Raw genomic sequence first — 23,836 nt, forward strand, 5'->3', positions numbered from 1 at the left:
AACTATTTGTATGTGTTTCCTGTTATGATGTTCATCATTACTCCTGAAAACCATGAACGTTTTCTAACATACCTGAAAAGTCGATTTTTCACAATTTTGCGATATTTCATAGAATTATGTAAACCAACACTGCACATGTTACACATTACAATACACCAGAAAAAGGTTACAAGCAACACCAACACTCTTTCCTGTTACTCCGAAAAACTACAAACAAACTTTTTTTTTTTACTTTTTCGTGAAAAAGTGATCACACAGAAACTAGTTTACAAAGAAAATGTTATTTTCTGTAAACTCACATTACTCCTTAAGTAACCATACTGAATAGTAGCACTAAAATACTGTAGTAGCACTAACCAAACATTAGGTTTACAACAAACCCTGTTTCCTTTTGCCTAGTTCACACATGCTACTACGAAATGCCTTGAGCATTTTCAAAGTGCCCTGAAACTTTTTTTCTCACAATTTACTTAGATTTTGTACACTTAAGAAATACTACGTAATATTACTACATAAACCAACATGGAACATTTGACACATTTTACAAATGTTTTTTTCCCCCAACAAAAATACCAGAAAAAAATGTGACAAACAATACACCAAACTAACCAGTAGTTAACAAACAACTGCTTTTATGTAACGATGTTCGTACACACGCTTCTTCTAAAAACCACAAATAGCTGGTAATCTTTAGATTGGAACGGCTCAGTTCCTCAAAAGCACGATTATCGGATAGTTCACTGAGAACGGGTCGGTGTTGACAAAAAGAAATACCTCCTTGAAGTATGATGAAACATAAACCGTAGTTTGATTTTCAGCCTCAGCATCTTCGAATAAACGCTGCTCTCGAAACAAATGTCTGAGTGTGTTTTCACAAACATGTGCATGACATGCGCACGCCCTTCACAGTCGTGTGCTTCACAGCCCTGCTTACACTTCCTGTGTTTGGGTGTCATTCTGAGAACATCTGACCACACTCCGACAAACACACACTTACACTTTAACACCACAGGGATCAAAATGGGTGGGATGCAACACACCCAAACACAGACACACAGGCACATACTATCAAACAGACGTGATGGTATCAAATTTTCATGTTGCGATAATTGCTGAAGCTTTTATCACGGTATATGGTTCGATCACGATATTGAAATAAGTTTCAAAAAAGTGTTCTCAAACTATAACAGGTTAAAGAACTTTTTTCTTATAACAAAAGGAACTCTGAACATGTAAATACAATAAAACAATACACACATTTCTTTTTATAAAAGTAAACATGTTTCAAACAGATTAAAGTGCAAAAGAATTATAAGTAACAATAGGTAACATTTACAATAAGGTCTCATTAGTTAATGCATTAACTAACATTAACAATGAGCAATCGCTACATTTGTTACAGAAGTTAATTATTATTCTTTGTTAATGTTAGTTAAAGAAATAAAACATTTTTAGTTTGTGTTAGCTTAGAGCCATTTAATAATAGTTACAACTTTTGATTTGAATAATGTGTTATTAAATGCTGAAATTACCATTAACTAAGATTAATAAATGCTTAGAAGTATTGTGTAAAGTCAATTTATGTTATCTAATGAATTAACTAATAGATCCTTTTTGTAAATTGTTACCTATATATTAATGTAATATATAATAATTCATAATAAATAATTATTCACGGTATTCTGACGTGCCCACGATAACAATATCATGCATGATGTAAGGTATTACCATATATACGCACGCCTACTAACAAATATAGCTGATGTAAAAGTGTCGTGAACCAGGGTTATTAGAATGAACTTAACCTAAAACCAAACAATTTTTTGTTACTTGAAATAAACTTATTTTATTACAGTGAGTTGCCAAGGCAACTTTTCTTGATGCTTGATACTAAAAAACTAAAACTTAAATAAAAATGTATAAAATAATAGACATTTAACACAATTGACAAACAACAAATGACTAAAACTTTAATTAAATGGAAAATATTAAAATTTAAATTAATAAAAACTAATAGGATATAAATTTGACTAAAATAACCATGCCGTTAACAAACAAAGACAATGGTTGGGTATTACTACCGCATAACATTTCATTTTCAAAAACTCTACTTACATAATGCATATTACTTGCATAGTGTCGCCCCACCCCCTCATTGGTTATTAAAAAAAAAATGTGTTACCGTGCAAAAACTCTGTTCTTGATGCCTCGTTCCTTTCCGTACTGTACAGACTGCGCCTCTGTCCTACCACTGCAAAAAAGCCAGAACATAGTGTCACTGCCGACTCTCAAAAATCAGGAGAGATAGCCGTACAACAGATGACAAAATGACTTACAGCTGTGACCACAACTCACAACCAAAATATACCTTTTTTATCTTTTCCATTAAATTCAGTATGACATTTTGATATTTATGCATTATATATATTTATTTATACGTACCTAGTTAAGAAAACAAACAGATAAACCACAATATTAAGCACACTTTAATTTTTAAAATGTGTAAAACTGGACATTTATGAGGGAAAAAAGTGATAGAGTTTTGAACCAACTCAGAATTATTTCAGATCAAAGGAGCCGATTTGCACGTTCCCATACTTGCAAGTCACAAGACAAGGAGAAAAGAACAGCAAAATTATCTGTCATTGGTTTTCCAGCATGAAATCTTCAGGTGGAACATCTACACGGCAAAAGATCATATTCTTCCTCAGTATTTTTGTCTTGTTTTCCAGTATAAACATTATTAAATCAAGATACATTAACTTAAGAAGCTATTTGAAGTAAGATATTAAGACTTGTTTTCTGAAAGAAATCATCCAAATTAAGTGAGTTTATGCTTGAATCAAGAAAAAAAAATGGGGTCAGAAAACGAATCTTGTTTTACCTTTGAATTAAATTTATTTTAGACTGATTTTTTTCTTATTTTAAGCACAAACTCACTTATTTTGGATGATTTTATTTTCAGAAAACAAGACTTCATATTTTAAGTTATATTGCTTTTTAAGCAAATCTATCTTGATTTAAGATTTTTTTTATTTTTTTTATATTTGTAATGGAAAACAAGACAAAAATACTAAGGATTGTTTGTTTTTTTGCATAAATTAAATTTTCCAAATGCCATTGCGTGCTCCTACATCCACTACACCCTAATAAAGAAACTCTTCTAACATTCTCACCAGTAGCGGAACTTGGATCCGAGGGTGAAGTACTGCAGAAAGAGGTTCCTCTCAGGAGGAACGGGTCGCTCCAGTCTGAAGAACGTGTGATGCTCCACGCAGGCCTTCCATAAGTTCTTACAAGCTCTGTAGCTCATCATGTTGAAACCCAATAAAGACTCTCTGTTCTCAGTCTGTGAAACAGAAAGGAAAACAGAAAGAGGAAGACGAGAAAGAAGGTTTGGTGAGCTCACTGTACAAATAATCCATTTTAGTATGTAACAATTTCAGTGGTTAATACCAAAACAATAAAGCTTCGCAATTCATTTCCGATTTCACCACTACAGCCAGAGCTGGGTAGTAACTGATTATGTAATATGCATTACATAATCAGATTCCAAACATTACATGCAAGTACTTGTAATCAGATTATATATTACATTTTACTTTTAATCAGATTATACTACATTTTATAATACTCATAATCAGAATACAGTTATTTTGTTATTGATTACATCATTTTGCTTTTATACGTTTAATGCAATTCATGTTGTTGATGCAAAGAATATAATATAATTTCTATCTATTTCTATTTTTATATCATTATTGTACAAGATTATCCTATTCAAATACAGGTCCTTCTCAAAAAATTAGCATATTGTGATAAAGTTCATAATTTTTTTCCATAATGTAATGATAAAAATTTAACTTTCATATATTTTAGATTCATTGCACACCAACTGAAATATTTCAGGTCTTTTATTGTTTTAATACTGATGATTTTGGCATACAGCTCATGAAAACCCAAAATTCCTGTCTCAAAAAATTAGCATATTTCATCTGACCAATAAAAGAAAAGTGTTTTTAATACAAAAAAAGTCAACCTTCAAATAATTATGTTCAGTTATGCACTTAATACTTGGTCGGGAATCCTTTTGCAGAAATGACTGCTTCAATGCGGCGTGGCATGGCCGTAATCAGCCTGTGGCACTGCTGAGGTGTTATGGAGGCCCAGGATGCTTCGATAGCGGCCTTAAGCTCATCCAGAGTGTTGGGTCTTGCGTCTCTCAACTTTCTCTTCACAATATCCCACAGATTCTCTATGGGGTTCAGGTCAGGAGAGTTGGCAGGCCAATTGAGCACAGTAATACCATGGTCAGTAAACCATTTACCAGTGGTTTTGGCACTGTGAGCAGGTGCCAGGTCGTGCTGAAAAAATGAAATCTTCATCTCCATAAAGCTTTACAGCAGATGGAAGCATGAAGTGCTCCAAAATCTCCTGATAGCTAGCTGCATTGACCCTGCCCTTGATAAAACACAGTGGACCAACACCAGCAGCTGACATGGCACCCCAGACCATCACTGACTGTGGGTACTTGACACTGGACTTCAGGCATTTTGGCATTTCCTTCTCCCCAGTCTTCCTCCAGACTCTGGCACCTTGATTTCCGAATGACATGCAAAATTTGTCCAATAGTCCAGTGCTGCTTCTCTGTAGCCCAGGTCAGGCGCTTCTGCCGCTGTTTCTGGTTCAAAAGTGGCTTGACCTGGGGAAAGCGGCACCTGTAGCCCATTTCCTGCACACGCCTGTGCACGGTGGCTCTGGATGTTTCTACTCCAGACTCAGTCCACTGCTTCCGCAGGTCCCCCAAGGTCTGGAATCGGTCCTTCTCCACAATCTTCCTCAGGGTCCGGTCACCTCTTCTCGTTGTGCAGCGTTTTTTGCCACACTTTTTCCTTCCCACAGACTTCCCACTGAGGTGCCTTGATACAGCACTCTGGGAACAGCCTATTCGTTCAGAAATTTCTTTCTGTGTCTTACCCTCTTGCTTGAGGGTGTCAGTGATGGCCTTCTGGACAGCAGTCAGGTCGGCAGTCTTACATGATTGCGGTTTTGAGTAATGAACCAGGCTGGGAGTTTTTAAAAGCCTCAGGAATCTTTTGCAGGTGTTTAGAGTTAATTAGTTGATCCAGATGATTAGGTTAATAGCTTGTTTAGAGAACCTTTTCATGATATGCTAATTTTTTGAGACAGGAATTTTGGGTTTTCATGAGCTGTATGCCAAAATCATCAGTATTAAAACAATAAAAGACCTGAAATATTTCAGTTGGTGTGCAATGAATCTAAAATATATGAAAGTTTAATTTTTATCATTACATTATGGAAAATAATGAACTTTATCACAATATGCTAATTTTTTGAGAAGGACCTGTAAATGTGATAAATGAAGTAGGTCAAAAGTAATCTAAAAGTAATCTAAAAGTAATCTAAAAGTAATCTAAAAGTAATCTAAAAGTAATCTAAAAGTAGTCTGATTACCTAAAATGTGTAATGTAACTGACTATGTTACTAACTATAATTTTGTAATCAGTAACAGACTACAATTTGTAAGTAATCTAAGGTAAAGACAGATTTCGATTAAATGAAAAACAATACGTCTAAACAAATACATACCAGTTCTTTTCTTAGTTGTATAAAAAACTGTTTAGATTTAAAAGATATTTTTACAATTTTCAACCTGAAACACAAGAGAAAGAGAGGGGAGGGGACATAAAAGATGTTTCAAATGAGAATTTGTATCCACAAGCTTTCAAATGTGTTTATTTCAATGAAATTCCCAATTCTAAAGAGATTTACAGCTAAAACGACCCTTACCATGGAAAGTGGTTGACTCGTACCCTGTCTTTATAGACGGAGATGCCGGCAGACAAAACTCCCATGTATATCTCTGCGTTACAGTGGTCCTGAAATCATGAAGAGTAGGAAACCATAAGGATGCAGTTTCCACGGCAACATCAAAACCATTTTGTTTTAAAGAGTGCTTAGACTTTTGGTTTGCTTAAGAAGGGATGCTCAATATATTGGCGACCATTTCGCTATCAGCCAATAATGACAGATGGATAGAATAGTTCAAACGAACAACAGATCAAATGAATGAAAGAACAATAATATTGACAGAACAAATGATGCATAGAACAATATTATTAGTGATGCAACAATTTCGGCAACCAACATTTTTTTTGTTTTGGCCAAAATCATTGACTGAAACTGTGATGCAAAAAATATGCACTATATAACGTTTTTTCTTAACATGTTGTCTTAATTATTTAATGTTTGAATAAATCTGTCATGAAAACAATAACAGCCACTGTTTGAATGTTTATATTTCAACAACCAATTAGAGTAAAAAGAAAAAACAATTATACCATAACATTTTTTTATGTTTATACAAGTTTTACTTTAGTGTTGATTAAATAAAATTTGTTTGATTAATTGATTAGTAAATAAACTTTATTTTCCGTTTCAATTTCCGGCTAAATGAAAACTTTCGCTTTTTGTTACAAAAAAAACAACAAAAAAAAAAAAAAAAAAAAAAACATTTCGGTGCAATACTACAATATATAGAATGACCTTATAAACATTAGAACGCCCAATAAAACAAACTGATGACAGAATAAATGACAGACAAACAAAATATATATTAAAATTAGTGGGCAAAATTGCAAAACACAAAAAACTAAACTAGACAAAACGCACAAAAACAGAAAAAAACACAAAACAAGGGTCCATCCGCTGTTTTAAGTAGCATCAGATATCATTCAAGCCTCTAGTGTTTGTTTGCAGTACCATATGAAACAACATGGGTAGCCAGTGGGGTAAGATGGGCCGGTCACTCACCCGAGCATAGTGCAATTCCACGCCGTAGAGCTCCAGCGTCCGCGCAGCATTCAAGTAGTTAAACTCGGACTGAGCTGGTGTGAGTCCACTGCGAGAGAGAGAGAAGAGAGACTCAATCTCAGCGATCCACAAACAATGAACCGCCTTGTTCTACAAATCTGCCCGTGTATGTGTGTGTGTGTGTGTGTGTTCAGCTGTGACCCTTTGTTCCTCCGTCTCCACTGACACTCAGTTAAATATAAGAATATTTAACACACTGGAGGATTTCATGGACATGTCTTACTTGTGCTCTTGGTGAAGTTTGGCGACCTCTTTCTCAAAGTCCTGCGGAGGGTTGGGAATGAAGCTGTACTCAGAGAGGTACCCAGACAAATGTTCGGAGTGACTGTAGTCCCCCAACTCAGCTGAAACACAAAACAGGCCAAGAAACCATGTGTGTATGTATGTCAATGTGAGGCACAATGTGTCTTTCACCCTTTCATAGAGCCAGGCTTCCAGTTTCCTCATAGAAGCTACTGGAGACCCCTTCAAGTCAACAAGAATCAAAATCGACACCATTTACTTTTATTCCTAAACAACATAAAATGAACAATAATAATAAAAAAAAATTTAATTGACAAAACCCCCCCACTAAAACTAAAGTTGCAACTACATTTATCTTAACATTATAATTTGAAGCATTTAACAATTTTGTAAAATTTCCTTAACAAAAAAACACTAAAACTAAAGTTGCAAGTACATTTATCTCAACATTATCATTTGAAGCATTTAACAATTTTGTAACATTTTAAAACTAAATTAAAAAACACTAAAACTAAAGTTGCAAGTTCATTTATCTCAATATTATAATTTGAAACAATTTTTTTTAAACTTTTTTTTAAACAAAAAACACAAAAAATAAATTTGCAAGTACATTTATAGCAACAAACAATTTTGTATAATTTTATCAACAAAAAACTAAAACTAAGTATATGTATCTCAACATTATAATTTGAAGCAATAAACAATTTGATCAAATTCTCGACAAAAACAACACTAAAACTAAAGTTGCAAGTACATTTAACTCAAATTTGAAGCATTAAAGAATGTCTGATGCTCATTTAGCAGCTATTCAATTATTAATACTATTAATTATTAAAGTTAAGTCAGCACAATGAAAAATAGGACAAATCTATATGAAAAATAGCACTAATATCCAATGTTGTAAATACAAAAGAAGTATTAAAATGAATATATTAAACTATATAAACTATTAAAAACAGCAAACTTGTGCGATTTCCATACGATAAAAGAATAAAATGTGAAGCTATAAGTAAAACACAGTAGCTGTGCTGAGTGTAACATTACTGGCTACTACAAAATACTGTTAATCATGTAATAAATCGGCACATTTTTCAGCTTTATTACTGGAAATGGGTCAGACAAGGACAGGAAGGAGACAAAAGGCAGATCATGAACTATTTGGCAAACCGTACAGCCTTTGTGCATCCTGTGCGGACGGTTATATCACCAGCCAAACAAAACCTCAGGTCAGCGAGTCCGCAATCATTTCCTCAAATTTGCGTCATTAAAATTGATGTTTAAGTAATGGTGAATGGCAAGTGATATACTTCGCACAAAACCACGAAACAAAGATACAAAATACACCTCATTACATTAGTTTTTTTTATTTGCCAAAATGTCAGAAGGCATTTCAAAATATGTCAAAATTAAATTTAAAATTAGGTAAATGGCTGCAACCATGCTCTATAGATATTGGCACTGAAAAACCCATTGGACCACTAATTGTTAATGCATAAATAATCTGTAATACTTACCCTGAACTGCATAAGAAGCCAAAAGAACTGCAGTGTTTTGAGGGCAAGGAAGCCTAGCAAAGAAACAAATGAAAACTGTTACATGAGATTGGCTTTGAGAGGGAAAATTATGCATTTTACATGTAGAACGTGTGTCCTTACCTGCCGCTCAGAATATCCTGCTTCAGTTGCAAAAAGTACAAATATCTATGATAAAAAAATAATCAAAATCACTGATAAATACGTAATGAGCTTCCAGAGAGAGAAAATGTGTTATTTTTTACGATATACACAGATTTAATTTATATGATTTAAAGGACAAGTTCGGTATTTTACACTTAAAGCCCTGTTTACAGATCGTATCTGATGAAATAGAACGGTTAAGATTAAAATTTGGACACATGCTCCTGTCCCGAGAATTTTAGGTTTATTTCGCTTTTGTGGACCTATTTTGCCAAAAGCGTCACACCTGTGATTCTTCCGTTGAGAGCTTGAATAATAGACACTCCAGCCCAGTTGGTGGCGATAATGCACCTTTGCCAATTGCAAGCAAACCACGGGCATTTCATTGAATACACAGAAGAAGCAGAAGAAGAAGCGGCGGAGTAATATCGTAAAGGTGCTGCGGTCTCACAGCACGTCATATTAAGTCAATGGAGTTGGACAAAAACTACGATAAAACCTGTTGGAAAGCATCTTTTTCAGCGATTTTTGATGGAACATATCAGTGAACACCCCCTGACCACTCGTTGAGTTTCACGTCTTTGTAAACGAAAGTTTAATGTGTTTTTAGGTCGGAATCTTCCAGTGCATATAGACAACCATTGTGGGGGTGGTGGGGGGGAAGCGAAATAAACCTAAAATTCTCGGGACAGGAGCATGTGTCCAAATGTTAATCTTAACCGTTCTATTTCATCAGATACGATCTGTAAACAGGGCTTTAAGTGTAAAATACTGAACTTGTCCTTTAAGTCTTATTTTTACTTTTCATATGCGTAGGAGTGTAAAAAAAAACAAAAACAAAAACTGTACCTTGTGTACTCTTCCTGTAATTTACCAGGGTCACTCACAAAAAACTTCACCCTGAACCTCAGATTATGTGGGGATGGCCCTGAAAATGAAAAATAATTATAAAAAGAACATTTTACCCAGATACATCATACAAATAAAAACCTTCAAATTTAAAAATGTTAAAAAAAATACCTACTTTTGAGCTGTTTTCTAACAAATTTGTTTGGGTCCAGCCACCTCTGAAACACACAGTCATAAACAATATAAAACAGCGTGTATGAAATTTAGGCCCCTTTTTACTCATTTTCATGACAATCACACAAACTCAGCAATGTGAAAGACACCAAAATTGCTTGTCGATTTAAAAAATCTACAACATCAAACGCAACGAATTAAACATTCACCTCGTTTTACTAGGAGCAGAAACCGAGAGCAGCGTTTTAATGTGTGACCTGAGATTCAACTTTCCTGTTTATGCAGACACTTTGTCTAGAAACCAAAATAACTACTGAACTGCTTCGTATTCGCTATAAATAACAGACTGAAAATGAACAAGGTACATGGGAAAATATTTTTGCATCTTTCATATCATTGATATGCAAAAAATATGCATTTTTCAGATTCAATGCTCTTTTTCGCAACATGATGTGCTGCTTGAATGAACAAGGGTTTATGGGTGATCTACCGCCGATGATGACGGCTGAGTGACAAGTGAGCGCCTACCTGGCTGTCACAAGAGTCGTCTGCTAGTTGAAGGCCGAAGTAGTCTTGCTCAGTTAGCTCCAAGTGTTTATACACTACGTCCAACAAGATCCGCCCCTGATCTTGCTTCTACAGAAGACAAAAAGTGGGCATTCATATCAGTTCTGCACTGTAATATAAAATTAAAAGAACCACACTCAAAAACAAACCAAAACTCCCACAAAAACACCAAACAGAGAAACAAAACAAAAACAAAACACAAACATAATAATCCAATTCAAAACACAAATCAAAGCAAACCAAAACACAAAATATAGCAAAACCAAACAAAACAAAAACACCAAACCAGGGGCCTGTACCATGAAGCCGGGTTAGGTGGCTAGCCAGCTATGTTTCAGATTAGTTTCCGCAAACCCTGGGTTTTAGGTACTATGAAAGTAGCTTGGCTTTAATCGGTGTTCGTCGCCATGGTATCTTACGCTTCACGGCTAACCTGCTCCGGGGTAGGTTATGTTCTGGATTCAAGATCTCAGACTGAAGTTTGACCAATCAGCTGAGAGCAAAGAAACATATAGGTGACGTAAGTTATTCCCAGTGTCTGTTGCAATGACTTCACCTTTTCTTCCAAATCCTGTGACATCTCAGCGCAAATTGTTTGACGAGCACTTCGTAGAGAAAGAGTTTTTAGCCAGACAAAATCCCCTTGCCTTTCCTGATAGTTAGGCTACTTGTATGAAAGATACAGATTTTCCGCGGAAGGAATGTCTTATCTTTGCAAACTTCTTGAGCCGCACATAAAGAATTTAACACGTCGAATTCATGCACTTACTGTACCGCAAATATTGCGTTTTTTTTTTTTTTTTTGCAAGTGGTACATTCCTGCACGGTGGGTGACGCACAGAAGCTATAGCTGCTAGGGGAAAACACGGTTTGTCGAACCATTCGTAAGGTGGTCCTCGCTCTGCAGGAGTAGGCTACATGAATAGTTTCATATATAGTGTTCCCCGGACATTTATCGGCCATGTCCATAAAAGAGGGCTTTTATAAAATTGCCGGTAAGATATATTGATAGGGTGACATCACATGAACACAATTTATTTATTTTTTTTCAAAAAGCAAATTGCACAAATGTACTATACAATATAATACATGTTAAGAATTATTTTAAATCTTTATTATTATTCTGTTAATCTTATGATAGGATTCCCTAGCTTTCTTAGTAGTACAAATACGTTCTATATTTATGTAAAATTATGTATATGTATGTGTAGCCTATGTGTAATATAGCCTATAGCCTATTTTTATATAAAAAATGTGCATGTATCATTTTGTATATATTATAAAAATAGGCTATATTACACATATAGGCTACACATACATACATAATTTTACATAAATATAGAACGTATTTGTTTAACTTACACATTAACAATCAGCAATCTTTCTCCAACAGTCTTCTCTTGCTTTGGCAGCAGAGACCGTATTGTTTCAAGCTTGAAATACATATTTAAATTCATCGTAATTCTGAATGATTATCTCTTGCTCCTCCGCGGGAAAATATATCGCTCACGCTCTACCCGCGATTGGTTGTTCAGTGTCGACGTCACTCTTTTATGTGCACGCGCGCGTGGAGTAATCATAGCTTAAGGATCAAAGCCTGAGTTGACAGAGAAAGTTGATGAGCTGCATCATGGTACCAATAAAGCCTGATTGCATCGGTTTGGTTTTGTCAACTCAAAACTAATCCTGTAACCCCGAGTTTGTTCAGCTACCTTCATGGTACAGGCCCCAGAACACAAAACAAAAAAAACAAACAAAAAACAAACAAAAACACAAAACAAAAACACAAACACAAACTAAAGCAAAACCAAACAAAACAAAAACACCAAACTAGAACACACAAAAAAAAAAAAAAAAAAATACAAACAAAATCACAAAACAAAAACACAAAACAAAATACAACAAACAAAAACACAACAAACACCAAACCAAACACTAAATCAAAACACACCAAACCAAACACAAAAAGAAACAAAACCAAAATTGTAAAAAAATTAAAATAAAAAAGATAATGTCTAAGAAATGAAGTAATGTATTTTTTCATAATACAATGACTTCAATACTTTACATTTTTATTTTGGACCTGGCATGGAAACACCATGTTCATTAGGTATCATGGAAATACCATGTTTCTGGACAAGCAGCGTTTTTTTTTTTTTTTTTTTGGAATTCCCACAAAAATATAGTATTTTCACAATAAAACAGTAAATATCGGGCAATAGTTATATATAGTATAGTCAAAATAGCATGTTTTATTACCAATTTATTTGATTACCAAACGAAAACATGCGACTTGAAATATGATCCTTTGAATCCGAGGCAGTTTTAATAGACAAACGTTTGCAACGCTAGTTTAACCCTTCAGCCCAGCAGATCTGTGCAGCATGTATGATCATGACAGCCATGGCCTCAGGACACGCTTCTGTCGAACCCAGGAATGTGAAGCATCTGCCCGAAACAGCCCCTCTGAGCTCCACGCGGAAAACCAACCCGAGCCGCCACATCGCATAACTCCAGTCAGCCTCTATTGTACCTCATAGACGGCTGGTCTCCTGTGGTGATTCTCACCGACCTGCCATTTAGCAGACATTTTTCATCCAAACCAATTTATTGCACAATAACGGCAGCGCTCCAGCTCAGGAGTAAAATGCTGACACAGCCAAACTGAAAGACATCAGTAACTTTGCGGCTTCTGGGTCACCTCTACGCTCTACCTGGGTTTGAACTCTCAACCTCTAGAAGATCATTATCCACACAACTCTAAAACATGTACTCGCGGTTAGTAAAGGAACAGTTCACTCAGAAGTCAAGGTCCTGTCATCATTTAATTACAACCCCCCACATCATTCCAAACACGTATGATTCTTTCCTCTGTGGAAGACAAATAAAGATACTTTGCAAAATGTTCAAACTGTTCAAACTTTTAATAGGAAAAACAACTGAAATTTCAGTCTGTTCCTCGCACAGAGCATTTGCATGCTTTAGAGCACTTGAAATATAGTGCACAAATCATATGGACAACTTTGGTCAATGTTTATTTTGGTTTTATGAAAAAGGGCAGCTTAGACTTTCAGCAAAGTCTTAATTTGTGTTCCACAGACGAAAGAATCATGCATGTTTGTAACGACACATACAATTTGACAAAACTATTACTTTAAGGGAAAAAGTGTGCCTTAGAGATTTTCTGTGGAACAAAGATCTCAAATTATTCTTTGCAAATATAATTTAAGATCTTGAAGAGGTTTATAAAGAGCATTTAAATCTTTAGATTTATTTCTAGAGGTTTTTAACTATTTTAAAGGGTTATTTTAGGTCTTTTAGAGTTCTTCTGAATCTGAACCCTTAGAGATGTTTCTGTAGGTCTCCAGGGGAAGAATCTTTGGATCTTCTCAACATCCAAACAAATCCTTAAAACGGAAGACGAAAGTTATGTCTTCCGTCATTCATTTTTCCATAAGGATAAAAAAAAAAGGCTTCTTTAAAGCGTTATAAGCCATTCAACCAAACCAACCAGATACGAGGTGTATCATAACATTACAAAATTTGAACATTTGACAAAAAGACTCACTCAGGTACAAGACTGTGTAACGGCTTTAGTGAGGGAAAGAACTACAATCCCATGAAGCATTGCGCATGACAATGAAAATGGAAAAATATAAAAGTTGTTGATTATATCTATAAAAACAACACTTAATTTTCTGTAAAATATGTACAAATATTCAAGTATTTTGCCAGACCTGATTATGTCATTTGTTATGTTTCATGGGAGAGGATATTCCCTGCAAGTAGAGTTTGCCATACAGGAATTAAGATTTAAAAAAGATAATTTTAAACATTTGAAGAAATTAATGCGAATGGATGGCTTCAACAAAAGCATATGCCACCGATTACCAACGTCGGAACTTAGGTCTGTCCTTAAAGGTTTAGAAAATATTGTTAAAAACGAATTTCCCTCTGGAGAAAATGGGTTTTTTACATTTATTGTAATCTTAGTAAGTTAGGATTGAAGTACTGTTAAATTAATCTTGATTTATTTATTTATTTTTCATTTTCTGAAGTAAATGTGAGTGGTGTTGGCCTGCTGCCAAGATCCTTGAGTGTTCTGAGTGGTTGCCAGGGCGTTGTTATGCAGCTGCTAAGGTGTTCTGATTGGCTTTTACGGTCTTGCTGGAGGATTCTGATTGGTTGCTACTGCTAGTTGTTTTCTTATTGGCCCAAGTCCACACACAAAAAAACCCCTCTGTAATCTTTAGTGTAAATTATGGGATTTTTCGCATGTTTTGTTATCCACCAAATGAAAATCTAAACTGATCACTTACAAAAGAAAAAACATGCTTGTTCCAAATGATTTTCAAGTATGGAGCACAAAGGATACTGAAGTTTAATATTAAATTAAAATTTGGCCTCTTTTAGGAAAACAACTAGTCCTGAGGGTTGATTTAGTAGCTTAGGTTAAACATGTGTACTCACATTGACACTGAAGGTCTGTACTGTGTTGTCCAGCAGTAAAACGTTACACACCACCTGCGCTTGCTGTCTCTCTCTGGCCTCCTCCAACGCTCCCACATCGTAAGTACTGCCAGCAGGCAACCGGAAGCGTGCGGTCATTACGGTCCCCACTCCTTCTGCAAAACACACAAGGCTAAAGGTCACCAACAAGCTCAGCTGACCCGCATTCACCACAGTACACGTTATTAAGCAGTGAAAAAAAAAAACACTAGCGCATGTGATCCTACGGCAAACATGATTCACAAACATTCTGTACTCCACCTGAAAAGTTCCTGTAAACAGCAATAAAGTGAGCAGTTTTATAGATTTTAGCTTTCAGGTTCTACTAGTAGAAACGAGAAAGCAAAAATCAAAACACGACAGCTAGACAATGGTTTGTCAATTGAAGAAACTCATAAAGGAAGCACAGGTCAGGGTTGCTGTGAAGATAAGTCATCATACAACTCATGAAAGGAAATTGCTTAATATATTTTCTGTGAGCTAACCTTATTCATCTTCTGGAACTGATGAAATTCATAACATTAAACTGTTTCATTCAAGGTTTCAGTGATACTAAACGCTCTCCTTTAAGCTAACAAGGTCAATTTTGACCAAGACTATCAGCCAACAGAAGAGTTTCTCTTTGAAATTGCTCCGTCTTTTCTAATATAAACAGGTTTTCAAAAGAGACAAATAATACAGAAGAATTTCTACAAGAGCAAAAAATTAATAAAAATACAAATTCTTCTTCCTTTCAACACCTAGCAAAAGGAGACGTTGCATTTTACAGCCACAGTTTCTCAAACCTAACCAAGTTTCTGATTGGCAATGATATAATCAATTATAACGAGAACACAGTGAAAAATGCACATTAATGCAGATATTAAAAAATACGACGAAAAAACAATACCGCAAAATATGAACTATGCTAACAATGTTTTTAAAGCTAACAATGAACACTGATGAACTAATGCACACTGATAGTGGGTTAATTAACTCAAACATACATCTTATACATCTATAATTAATAAGATTTATACACATTAACACATAAAAAATTAGCTTGAGTACAAAATGTTGCAAACCAACATTTGAACATTAAGTTACAAGCTAGTCAGAATGTGCAAGTCTTGTTGCGAATGCACTCCTGTAACAATGCACTAAAACACGGACAATAAATAATTAAAACAAAAAATTAACAAAATTGCTAATTGTTGATACATGTTGTTTATATATAATGTTTGAACTTCCAACTTCCTCGTCAACTAAATTTTGTTTTGCCAACTAAAATGAGAGTAAAATTTACTAGCGATGGACCGAATTTTCGGCAACTCAAAATATTTGTCCGAAACAGCAAAAAAAGTGAATTTTAGGTTTCAGACGAAATAGTTAGAGACATTGACGTGACATTTAACACGAGCATTTTGACTGTGTCAGCGTCTATTTGGGGCACAAAACACAGATGAACTAAAACAAGTAAATATGTCAACAGTGTGGACGCACATACAAAAAAAATTATAATTCTAGAGAAGCAATACATGACATTCTTTTCTGCTGAAATACCAAGAGGCGGCTTGTTGTGAGAACTTCATAAAGAGTTCAATCAATCTAAAATGTACTCAAATTAATGAATATGACATGAAAAAATATCAACTACATTTTAATCATTATTGTTTAGCTCTAGACAGCCCAGTCTGGACTCTAGAACCAAATACTCTAGACTTGGTGGGCGACGTGTAGAATCAAAGACTTCACAGTGAGTTTCCTAGGGCTAAAATCTCTACGTCTAGAGAGTTTGTAACCAACTATTGGGTCTCTGACTCCACACCACCCAATCTAGTGTCTTTCCCCCAGTTTCACCCGGTTTCGCCTTTGTCGCCTTTTTTCACCTTTGTTGCCATTGGCTTTTGGCTTGCTTAGTTGGGGACATTAAATTTAACATTTCATTTAATATTCAAAAATAATTTTGATCTGCCTGCATTGACACCATTATATGAGCACTGAACTGAGCTGGACGATGACATCACGGTTTTCTCCAGAGCGGCTATTTATATATAAATGAACTAAATGAATAACTTTTTTTACAACAAAAATGAAACATCACTGAACTTACTTAAGCTGGACTGTGACGCTATTTTCTTCTGGGAACAAACTTTGTTGCATTATTTTCTTGTTCTCTCTGTAAAGCTGCTTTGAAACAATCTGTAGGAATCACAGGGTACCACATGATACGATACACGATACATGGCTCACGATACCGATAATATCAGGATACAGCAATTCTGCGATAATCGACATATTGATAGACAATCCTATAATGATACGTCACAATATCGGTCTAACTATTAAAACAAAATGGCCGTGAAAAGGTCAAGTGCAGGTTTTCTCTCTTTATTATAAACTGTTAGAAAACAGCACAAAAGGTTTTTCAATTAAATGTAACATTTTAAGCAAATTAAACATTTTATGCTTATACTAAACTTTTCTTTGTGTAAAGTGACACATTTAACTGCTTATCAATTTGTTTTATCTAAACCTTGTACATTTCAAAATTGAACAACCTCTTTTATTTAAACCTGAGCATAAACAACATCTGCAAAGTTACAATGCACAAAGTACAAAGCAAAGGGAGATATTTTCTTTTACAGAAATCACTTTTTAAGGACTACAACAAACGGCTGGTAGGGACTACACGAGCTTCCTGGCGGGTTAGTGACATCACTAACCCTAAAATTTACATGAACCCCGCCCCCGGAACACTATTTATAGATTATCATGACAGAAAATGCTAATCAATGACTAGAAGATCGTTAACTCCACATCAGCTACATAAATTCATCAACTAACCATTCAGAAATGTCCTGTTGCATTCTAAATGTTGTCACTTCTTCTTGAGTCTCTCTCCATCTTTGTTTGAACATAAAAGGCTAAAAGTTTTTTAAATTTTCAGTGTGTGTCTGTGTGAGGTAATCGAGCTGCTAGCACACACGAGCTCTTGAAACTCCGCCCTCTGCGCCGGGAGCAGCAGCTCATTTGCATTTAAAGGGACACACAAAAACTGCACGTTTTTGCTCACTCTCAAAAAGTGACAATTTTAACATGTTGTAAAAAATATCTGAAGGGGATTTTGAGCTAAAACTTCACATTCATGAAGTAAATATACATATAGTAAATAGACATCTTTGATGCTCTTTATCTGCTGATAGACACCTGCTTTAAAACTCAGGTGTATCTGTGGAAGCGTCAAAGATGTTGATTTACAACATGTTTGTCCCATCAATGGTATAAAAGCCGAAGTGCGTTCAGACTTTGGACGTAAACGGACTTAAAACTCTTTTTCTTAGGCTAATTAACTTATGTTCAGGTTTCCCTCATTCATGTGTTGAGCGCCACCTCGAGGAGCCATGAAGAAGCGACACTGGGAGCAGGGAAATCTATTTAGAGCGCCTTAATTTATTAATTCAAATATCGATATTTGGCGCTAACGCATCGATTCTCGTATCGATTTTAATCTCCTTTTAATTTCCAAAGAACACCCCCATTGACTTCCATTATAAGAAAAAAAAAACTTTTGTGTTTCACATAAGAAGAAAGTCATACAGGTTTGGTACAACATGAGGGTGAATTAATGATAATCTGAAAGGTTTCTACAAACAAACAAGAAAAAAATATTTTTTCTTTAAAATACCCCAAGCATTATCTTCTCCTGAAGCCCTTTAAAATGGCATTTGTGTCATTTACAGTTGCCTAAAGTTTATTTTTACATTTTTTTTAGGAGTTTCTAAAAATAGACGCAACTAAGTTTCTTTACACATGTCCGCGCTGTACGAAACAAGCTCCCATAACACTAAAAGGCAGCTGCGTAAACAACAGGGGGTCAGAGTTCATGACCTGTAGGAGCAAACATGTGACCTTTCAGCACGGTCACAGCCGCCTATTCAAATTCCACACCCAACTTACTGCAGTTATTAATCTATGACACAATCTACATGAAAAGGAACTGCCAGACAAAATCAATAACGAACGCATTTGATATACGTTCGACTAAATTTACATCGTACCTTTAAAAGAAAGACTTTTGAAACAAAAGCATCACCGTTTCTTAAAATCTCACACTTACTGTTAAGATGACATTGTTGAAATATGAAAAGATTTGAAGTTGAAGAACCGCAGAGATTTTTAATTGTAAGATCTCAAAAACACTAAATCACTCCTAAAAATAAATGTTAAATCTGATACTTGCATCAGCACAACCTTATTTGTCATGCGTGTCAATGCAGAAAGGATAATCTCTTTGTATAACTTGCTAAACTCTGATGTGTGTGTGAGAGCATGTGTGTGGCGGAACATTTCTCTTCTGTAGAAGTTTCCCCGGATGTCATCGAATACCACAAACACCGAAACACTTAGAATTTTTCCGCTGAGTGGGGATCAGACCACCAACACCTTAGTAGATCTCAGACAGTGGGGTTACAAAATGAGTTTATCCCCCACCCCAAAAAACTCTCTCGGTCAGCCCCCCTAAACCACCTACCACCCAATATTTCCATCTATCTCTCTTATGTTACCATAACCTATAACTAAAGCATCATAAGCTACAGTGTGTTCTGGTTAATTTCTGTGAACTTCAAGGGAAAATACGATGCTGAAAGCCAATAATAATAATAATATTAAAAAATAAAATAAAGGCAACAATTGTGCTAAGATTGCTAAAATAATCTAGCTAAGATTCTAGCTAAGAATCTGCCTAATCGAGCTAAGATTGCTAAACAAATTAGAATTTTTTAGAATTAGAATTTTAATTTGTATTTATAAAAAATAAATAAAAAACGATTTACATAGGCTATATTTTGTTGTTGATGTCATTGTCAACTAGGGCTGCCCCCTAATAGTCGACTAAACGTTAATCGAAGAGAATAGGCTTAGTCGACCAAAATTTTATTTCGTCAGTTAGTCGCAGAAAAATAAACCTCCACATGAAGTGGTCCTTGTGGTAAATACAGTATGACGGGCAGCTTATCCATCGTCCTTAAAAATGGCTTATTATTTGAAACATGTATGTTGTAGAAACTTTACATAACTCTAATGTTAACCTAGATAAATGTTAATAAATGCGCTATTATTAGGCGCACATCCAAGTGTTTGTGCGGATTGTGGAAGCTAAAGTATTAGTCGGCGCGATCGCTTGCATTTTTCCGGATAACAGCGGAAATCAACTTAAAATACTATGTCGTTTTTGCTCATATAGATAATAGAGTAATGCATCATTCAAAACTGTAAAGGGTCTACTTTGTTTTTGTAAACTCACAATAAAACGTTGTGCTTTTGTAAAATAAAGAAAACAAACAGGATGCGCTTTCTGCCGTCTCGGTCTCCAATGACTGGAGAGCGCGTCACAAAAATGAACCGAAACTCATAGTATATATAGGCTAGTCGTCTAATGGTGTGAATGTACGACTACTAGTTGACAAAAAAATATATATAATTATCAGGGGAAGCCATATTGTCAACCGTGATGTCAAATCAAACTTTATGGTATTTTACAGCAAATGTTCTTGTAATATGGCCAATAATAATACAATAACCCACTATTTGTTCCATGTGTATTTGTTCTGTTGTCAAATATGCACTTACAAAATTGGGAATATTCCAATTCAGTCAAATTTTGCGTATATTTTGGACCCATGCAGTTTATGGTATTTTCAACACACTTCAATGCTCAATTTTAAGTATATTTTACAAGTAAACTTTACGGTCGAAATCATCAAAACGCACGGAGTGACATTTTACAGGTAAAACTGCATACATTGTTAAAATTTACAAGAGTAATATTTTACAAATCCCATGCACACCTAAAATTTTGCTTGTAAACATCCAATGCAGATCTTTCATTGGATGTCAAGCGGTAGCCAAAAACATTATCTTACAAGACACTGTTGGACCCATCAAGCAACATTTTACAAGTAAAAAAATGAAAATGCATAATATATTGTAAAAAATAAAATAAAAAAAATGCGTTTTTAAAATTTCACAAGCCAAGGCAAAGATCTTTACAGTGGCAGCCCAAAACATTTACCAAGACACTGTTGGACCTGACAAGAAAAACTGTTCCAGGAAAATGTCACGCTTATTTCAATATATATCAGATATCTCAATTTTTTTTTTTTATGACTGCATGTATACCTAAAACTTTGCTTGTAAACATCCCATGCAAAACCAGTCGATAACCACTGAGCTAGAAGAGAAGACAAAGATGCTAACAGACCAACAGGATGTCATTCATGCTTTCATTCATGTGTCACCTATTACACCTGAACCAAAGCCAGCTTTACAGGACCATCCAACCCAACTGCAATAAAAACCATTCAACAGAATAGACTTGCATGACACATCAATTTTCACATGTAAAAGGGCTTTTCATCCAAACAAGCACATTATCAGAAGAATACCACACAGATCTTGCATTACAGTCTGTTGAAGAATGCGCACACACACACACACCAGGGGGACAGAACAGTAGATGATGTCACCGACTCAACCAGGGGAGATGCGTAGTGCCCAGAAAACAATTAAAACAAACCTTATTGCACCAATGTAAGGTCCTCTCTGGATCCAACTGTATGCAAGCAGATTATTTGCATGCAAAGGATGAGAGCTGGGGTTATGTAATGATGTGGCAGAGAAAATAAGGCACAATGGGAGGCAGCTGAGATGTACAGATGTGACACAAACCTTAAATAAACACTAAAGCTCAAATATATCTCACATGACAGCTGAAGGATCTCGAAAAGAGGCCATTGAGAGGGTTGCCAGGTATCAAGAACAGAACGAAATACACTATGCATTCAATCCATGTTGCCTGGCTGCACACACACACACACACACACACACACACACACACACACACACACACACACACACACACACACACACACACACACACCACAGACACACTGCATGCATTTGGGCATCGTATGGATGGATTATCTTGACATGCAGCAGAAATTAAACCCGGGACGTTACATAAAGGCATTTGCATGGCATCCGAAGCAACCTGTCCCTAAAACCAGCGTGCAAGGTGAATGCACGCTTTATGCCTCTGCCTGTGCACCATTTCAGGGATCTGGAAGCTTGCATTGGTTGGTTTGGTTGCTATGCAATGGGATAAAAAAAGGAAGACAGGACATGCATGCATGCATGAATGGTGACACCAATACAGAAATACAACCATAACGCATGCTTACCTTCATATACAGGTTTAGGAGAGTCCAGTGAATTGAAGATGATCTTGACTTATGATGAAAGGAGAATAGGAGGGGGGGGGGAGAGGATAAAACGGCAGCTCATCTGCAGGAAAATAACCACATTGCTGTAGATGTTCACATTACATTCAATTCAAGGGGCCTCTGGCACTGTAAGAAATGATCATTCCAAAACGAGGACGCGATCCTGGCTTCTTCTGGGCGCGGTGCATTAAATAAAAGCCTCAAACGCAATTGCAATCTTTTCTGTGGCTGCTGGCCGGGTTTAGCTCTATAATCCTGCATATGTCTCTGTATTGCCGCTACTGGCTGCTGCGGCTGCAACGTGCAGCGTTAACATGGCGCAACCGCACACGCCCCGCCTACATTCTCATAGGTCTGACGTGAGGGCGTGGCCAAGACGCGGGGCGGGGCCTAGCATGCAAAGGTTCACTTCTCAGAGAGATACACATAAGTTGGGAATCATTTGTGTACATTTAGTTTAAAACAGGCTTAAATGCGCAATTTAGTTGTAACATGAAAATGTGTGATGGAATATCATCGGAAGTAGACCAAATATTTTACAAACTAGACCCTACATAATTAAAGGGATAGTTCAACCAAAAAAAAAATACATTTTGTCATTACTTAGCCTACCCTCAAGTTGTTCCACATTTTTCTTCTGTTGAACACAAAAGAAGATATTTTGAAGAATGTTGGTAACCATTGACTTCAGCGGCTACCATCAACTGTCTGGATACCAACATTCTTCAAAATATCTTCTTTTGTGTTCAACATGATGGTGAGTACATTTTCATTTTTGGGAGAACTATCACTTTAACACATAGACAGTATATAAACGCTTTAACATCACCATCTTCTCGTCTAAGCTTGCGTGTGTTTGTAGCGCCATCTTCTGGAGAGGATGTATTTACGTCTCATTTACAAGGTGTGACCTGAATCTGCACTTCTAACATAATTACACCCCATTAGCACTTTATTGAAGGCAGCAACTCTAGATCGAACTCTGTCATTCTAAAATAGAAGGTTCAGGCTCCGATGATCTTTTAAAGCAGGTTTAGATGACGATTAGGGTTCAAGAGAAAGCCTGACTGTTACTAGGCAACCATTATGAAGTCACAGAGCGATTTTAGAACACATCACTGCTACAGATCTGTTTCCAGCATATTCTCCTGTAGTAAATTACATAATTTGTTTGCGTACAAATGAGCCGGAAACTAAAATGTCTCTTATCTTTAACTCAAAGAGCGTGGGCTGGGGAAAATGCATCAACAGTTGAATCATAGCATCAGCTCGTCAGTTTGAAATGAATGAATTTTGTTGGATAGACTATAAAGCAGATTTGAAATTTGGTATTAAACCTTAAAATATAGTAGGCTATAATGAAAGTTACAAAAAGTAGGGGTCTTTTTTACATGGTGCCATTTTTTGGACATGTAAGTACCTTAGTGTACCTCACTTTTCTTAACCTGAGGTGAAAGGGCCTTCAGACGTGTAAAATGTCTCACTTCTTTCAGTGACATGAAATCTTGATATTATTCTGTATGATATTTAGAAGGAAAAATTGTGGTTTGATTTACTGGGATTGGATTAGATTGTGAAAAGTAGAAGATATTTTAGGATGTGATATTATTGGTTAATAGGGCTTTCCCAACCCACAAGGCCTTGATGACATCAGCAGAA

The 23,836-nt window shown here is 35.8% G+C and overlaps 1 protein-coding gene across 3 annotated transcripts in view; it reads right to left on the reverse strand.

The window, feature by feature from the left end:
- ptpn4b (protein tyrosine phosphatase non-receptor type 4b) overlaps positions 1-22,477 on the reverse strand; it is a 37,447-nt gene extending 14,970 nt beyond the window's left edge. For 2 of the 3 annotated variants that reach the window (XM_082137970.1, XM_082137972.1), the window contains exons 1-13: positions 22,136-22,477; positions 14,874-15,028; positions 10,365-10,472; positions 9,838-9,880; positions 9,663-9,741; positions 8,793-8,837; positions 8,652-8,704; positions 7,118-7,238; positions 6,835-6,922; positions 5,812-5,900; positions 5,611-5,674; positions 3,177-3,349; positions 2,183-2,251 (exon numbers count right to left, since the gene is read on the reverse strand). In XM_082137970.1, the coding sequence (XP_081994096.1) occupies positions 2,183-2,251; positions 3,177-3,349; positions 5,611-5,674; positions 5,812-5,900; positions 6,835-6,922; positions 7,118-7,238; positions 8,652-8,704; positions 8,793-8,837; positions 9,663-9,741; positions 9,838-9,880; positions 10,365-10,472; positions 14,874-15,011 (1,070 nt within the window). In that variant the 5' untranslated portion in view covers positions 15,012-15,028; positions 22,136-22,477. Of the gene's footprint in view, positions 1-2,182; positions 2,252-3,176; positions 3,350-5,610; positions 5,675-5,811; positions 5,901-6,834; positions 6,923-7,117; positions 7,239-8,651; positions 8,705-8,792; positions 8,838-9,662; positions 9,742-9,837; positions 9,881-10,364; positions 10,473-14,873; positions 15,029-19,011; positions 19,202-22,135 lie in introns of those variants that run through there. The other variant, XM_082137971.1, reaches the window with a different exon arrangement.
- Between the last annotated feature and the right edge of the window lie 1,359 nt (positions 22,478-23,836).

The sequence above is a fragment of the Leuciscus leuciscus genome (genome assembly GCF_965113295.1).
Source record: "Leuciscus leuciscus genome assembly, chromosome: 15".
Lineage (NCBI taxonomy): Eukaryota > Metazoa > Chordata > Actinopteri > Cypriniformes > Leuciscidae > Leuciscus > Leuciscus leuciscus.